The sequence below is a fragment of the Bos mutus genome, chromosome 10 (genome assembly GCF_027580195.1).
Source record: "Bos mutus isolate GX-2022 chromosome 10, NWIPB_WYAK_1.1, whole genome shotgun sequence".
NCBI classification, from domain to species: Eukaryota; Metazoa; Chordata; class Mammalia; order Artiodactyla; family Bovidae; genus Bos; species Bos mutus.
In genome coordinates this window covers 71,755,631-71,760,386 of record NC_091626.1, presented here as the reverse complement: position 1 = coordinate 71,760,386, position 4,756 = coordinate 71,755,631, and the positions used below count along the sequence as shown (strand labels likewise).

Genomic DNA, 4,756 nt, shown 5'->3' with positions numbered 1-4,756 from the left:
TGAAACCCTGGGGCACTGTAGACAGGAAGGTTAGAGGGCTCAGGATTGCCCCAGAGCCCAGGGCTGAGCACTGTGCTCCAGAAGGGAGGGGAAAAGGGGAGGGGCACCACCCGCCTGGTGAGGTCATGGGAAAGCAGCTCTGGCGCTGACACCTGGGGAAACCCGTTTCCAGGCTGCTTCCCACGCTAGCTCTCCTGGGAACCAGCTAAGCCCCAAACGGGGCGCCCCAAACCCCTCCCCACAGGCCAGTTCCCATCACTGTCCCATCTAGACCAGCCCTCACCTTTCAATCTAGCCTCAGTCTTTTGGTACCCAAGCTGTCTCCATCCAAACTGTTGGGTCTTGAGGGACCAACATGCTGACCTCTCCAGAAAAAGACACAGAGACAGCAGCTTCAGAAACTTAAGGCTTTATTTGCAGATTCCACATTGCCCTGTCTTCTAGGCTATGATTTTGGAGAAAGCCCCTTCTTCCTTTAGGCTCCGATTTGCAGCTCCTCCCCCTCCTCTTGCTGGGCCTTGCCTCTCACTTCCTGCCCCACTCCTGTCCAGCCAGTTTGGGCAGTGCCTAGGGAGCCCTGAGACCCAGCTCTTCTCAGGCACCAGCCCCGCCCTCCCTGGCCTTGAGGCTTTGAGGACAGCCCAAGTGTCAGCCTTGCTCCTCAGCTGCCCCACTTCTCTACTCTCCTTTCTCTTCTTGGTTCCAAGAGAAGCCCTCTGATCTGTCTTCTCCCCAGCCTGCCTCTAGTCCTAAGGCTCCAAGGCTGTACTTTCTGCTCCTTCTCAATCTCTCACAGACCTCTGTCTTAGTCAATTCATTCTAAACTCTCCAAATCAGGGCTGGACACCTTCCAGCCTTCCGAGATGCCCAGCTGTTCCTCAGGCTCTTCCTCACCCCTGGGCCAAGGAAAGGGTGGGGACCACCACAAGGGGTCTTAATTCAGCCAGGCTGGCTTGAGGGCCCATAATAAGAAAATGGGAATTGGATCCCAAACTGCTTGGAGGCAGCTGACACTGTCAGGATCATCCCATGAAAATCAAAGTACTAGGATTTCTCTGTCAGCCTTGACCACAGAAATCCAAGTCAGAGCCTTCCCTCCTCCAGGCCCTAGGCTCACCCTAGCATATAAGAGCGGGCAGTTAAAGGCCCATGGCTCCACAGTGTTCAGACGGGAACTGAGTCCCATGGGGGTGTCCTGGCCCTGCCAGCAGAGCCTCTCAAAGGCCCCATGTCTCAGGTTCTAGAAGTCTGTGGCCATTGGCCTACTGATCATTTTGCTGCCACAGCTGTTCAAACAAAACAGAAGAACTTCTTCCAGCGGCAGCGGGAGAGAGTGCGCACACCTTTGGCGTTCAGTTTCTTCTCCAGCCGGGCTTTGTGCTCAATGGCACTGAGAATGGCCGAGTCAAACACCTCTTTCAAGTTCTTCTGCGTCAAGGCAGAGCACTCCAGGTAGCAGCAGGCCCGGATCTTCTCGGCCAGACCCTGAGCCTGGGGTTGAGGCACCGGGCCTTCCCGGCCCCCCTGGTCCAGCTGAATCAGTACATTGACATCATCCCTCAGGTCCGCCTGGGTACCCACCAGCAGCACGGGCGCCTGGGGATTGTGAGTACGAATCTCTGGCAGCCATTTCTCTGTGATGTTTTGGAAGGAGCTGGGCTGCACCACACTGAAGCAGGCCAGGAAGACATCTGTATCCGGGTAGCAGAGGGAGCGAAGGCGGTCAAGGTCTTCCTAGGATGGAAAGTTCAGGCCATTATTCCTTGCCACAGGATGCAGGGAATCCCTTGCCACCTGGGTTTTAGAGACTGAGACTCATAACTAAGTGCCCAAGGCCTTCTCCATTCCTGATGGACCCGGGATCTTCCCAGCCTCCAACCCACCTCACCCCAGACCAGTAGAGGATGCTCCTACTTCTCACCTGTCCCGCTGTGTCCCAGAGCTCAATGCGCACCGGGGCTCCATCAACCAGGACTTGCACTGCAGGGGAGAGGCAGGCGAAAGACTGAGTTAGAAAGAGCGTTCTGAGATTAGGTTTGACGTATTTACACTACCGTGTATAAAATAGATAGCTAGTGGGAACCTACAGTACAGCCCAGAGAGCTCAGCTCTGTGCTCTGTGATGGGTGGTATGGGGGGAGGCGAGTGTTCAAGAGGGAGGCATACGTGTATATATATAGCTGATTCACTTCGTTGCAGGGCAGAAACTAACACAATTTTGTAAAGAAATTATACTCGAATAAAGAAAAGAAAAAGAGGTTTCCCTGGTGGCTCAGTGGTAAAGAATCCATCTGCCAATGCAGGAGACACTGGTTCGAGCCTTGGTCCAGGAAGATCCCACATGCCTCAGAGCAACTGAACCCATGACCACAACTATTGAGCCTGTGCTCCAGAGCCCTGGAACCGAAACGAAACATGAGGTAACTACTGAAGCCGGGACGCTCTAGAGCCGGTGCTCCGCAACAAGTGAAGCCGCCGCAGTGAGAAGCAGCGAACTACAATTTACAGTAGTCCCCGCTCGCCGCAACTAGAGAAAAACCCGCGCAGCAACGAAGACCCAGCACAGCCAAAGATAAATGAAAAAAAAAATTTTTTTAAGAAAAAGAAAGAGCGTACTTGATCCCACCAAGCCTCAGCAGCGCCACCTTGGGGCCTGCTCCCGCCAGCCTCCCGGGGGGGTTCGGCGCACTGGTTCCTCTGCTCCAGCCGCAGCCCCTGAGTGCACAACCCCACCCCCAGCCACGCGGCAGCCGCGGCCGTTGAACGTACCGGAGAAGGTGTCCAGCGCTGTGGGCCGGTAGCGCGCGGGGTACCCATTGCAGGTGTAGCTGACGATGAGGCTGCTCTTGCCCACCGCGCCGTCGCCCACCAGCACGCACTTTATGCCCAGCTCGGGGGAGGCGCTGCCCCGTCCCGGGGGAGGGGTCGGGGATCGGAGCGGGGACGACTCGGCTTCGCTTAGCTCCCGCGGGGGCATGACCCGCTCCGGGGACAGCCGAGGACCAGGCTCCGCTGTGATCGGTGAAGCACGTTCCGTAGGTTGCCTCTGACTGAATCCGCGGAAACCCAGCTCAACCGCCAGCCGCTACCCTTGGGTTTATGTGGACCCCGCCCACCTCATCTGCATACCCCAAGCGGCCTCGGACCCCGCCCACCCTCCGAGCCTCCTCTAGGACCTCCCTCTACAGCACGCCCCAAGAGGTCAGGCAGTCTCTAACATCAGGAGGTAGAGACGCGGGCCGAAAACTGACGCTCAGGGGATCACACAAGTTCGAGAACAAAGAATTGCCCAGATGAGGCAGATCTCGGTATCCTGGCAGAGACAGATATCCAGGATTTATTGTTAGGAAGAAGAAGCAAATTGCAGAACACATAATGCAACATTTTCAAATTAAACGTTTATTCAAATCAAAACAATAAAAAAGACATGTTTGAGTATTAAAAAGTCTGGATAATAATTTTATTAATGAATTACTTTTTAAAAATAAAGAGATCATGAAGAGGCAGAAGATAAGCTCAAGAGGGAACACGGCAGGCAAGAATGTATTGTACCTCTTCCACGGAAGAGCTTCCTCTAGATTCAGCCTGAAGGCAGGCTTTAAACACCTTCACTCTGCTCCTTTAAAGGATCTCGGGATGCTGGAGAAGCTAGCTGGGGAGGATCTTCAAGGACAATTCTCCAATTGAATATTTTCTGTATCCCCAAAGTCTCTAATATTATCTTCATCATCATCAAAAGCACATAATAATTACCTGTTTGCTGATGCTGTCCTGGGTCACCCATTGTCCTTGCCCTAGAAGATGTTTATAGATAGATACATGATATCTCATGTAACTCTAGGAAGGTCACCAAGAGAGCAAGTGAAGAATAGCCTGATGCTAATTTCATCTCTTTATTGTAGCCACACCGGGTGACAACAGGCCCAGAATCCTTTCTCTGAATTCCAAGCCTGTACGAAGATCTCAGCCTATATAAAGATCATTGAAAACACCTCCTTCACGAGTTGTTGAAGGGAGAGTGTTGGGAGTAGGTCAGTGAAAATTGAAGAAAAGAAATCATTGTATTTTTCAAGCAGTAGGTAGTATAAAAATCCCTAAGTCCAAATCTCAAAATCTCTTGAAAAAATGTTTCAAGATTTCTGATTTTTATTCCTTACCCCACCCCTACCACCAACTGTTGATCAAATGTTGAGGACAACAACTAGAAAGTTGCCGATTTAATCATTAAAAACTTGACTGTGCGGAAATGGTAGGATCCCCAGTATTGACTTCTGTATCCCAGTGTCTACATCCTACATTCCTTACCTCCAAGTATCTGTGGATGCTAATAACCCCTAATTATAGCCCCTATGACTCCTCAGACACATCCACACAAGACATCCGGCAAGTGAAAGAAGCCTGAAAGTGCTGCCTTCACACTGTGTCGCCCAGAAGGTCTGAAAGCTATTCTTTTCGCTGTCCTGGAAAGGGAGGCAAGAATGGGGATTTGAAAAGACCTAGACATCAAGAGACCTGCCCCAGTATTCCCACTTCTTCAACTCATTAGCTGTGTAATTCCTGAGAGATCACTTGCTCCATCTCAGCTATAACATGCTAGGTGAAGCTTCCTTATTTCATATTTATTTCTTAAATATTTCTTATTTCTGGTGCTAGCAATCTGTGATTCAGGGAACCTAGGGAAATTGCCCCAGTCTGGGTGTCTGGGACAAAATTACTACACACACACTCTTCTTCACCATGCTCTTATCCTTTTACC

General features: G+C 51.6%; 1 protein-coding gene across 1 annotated transcript; it reads right to left on the bottom strand.

Moving 5' to 3' along the window:
* Positions 1 to 412: 412 nt before the first annotated feature.
* Positions 413 to 3,090, bottom strand: RHOV (ras homolog family member V). Its single transcript, XM_005903956.3, has 3 exons — positions 2,770 to 3,090; positions 1,922 to 1,980; positions 413 to 1,734 (listed from the first exon to the last, which is right to left on the bottom strand). The coding sequence occupies exons 1-3, from the start codon at positions 2,975 to 2,977 to the stop codon at positions 1,291 to 1,293; spliced, it is 711 nt and encodes a 236-aa protein (XP_005904018.1). The 5' UTR covers positions 2,978 to 3,090; the 3' UTR covers positions 413 to 1,290.
* Between the last annotated feature and the right edge of the window lie 1,666 nt (positions 3,091 to 4,756).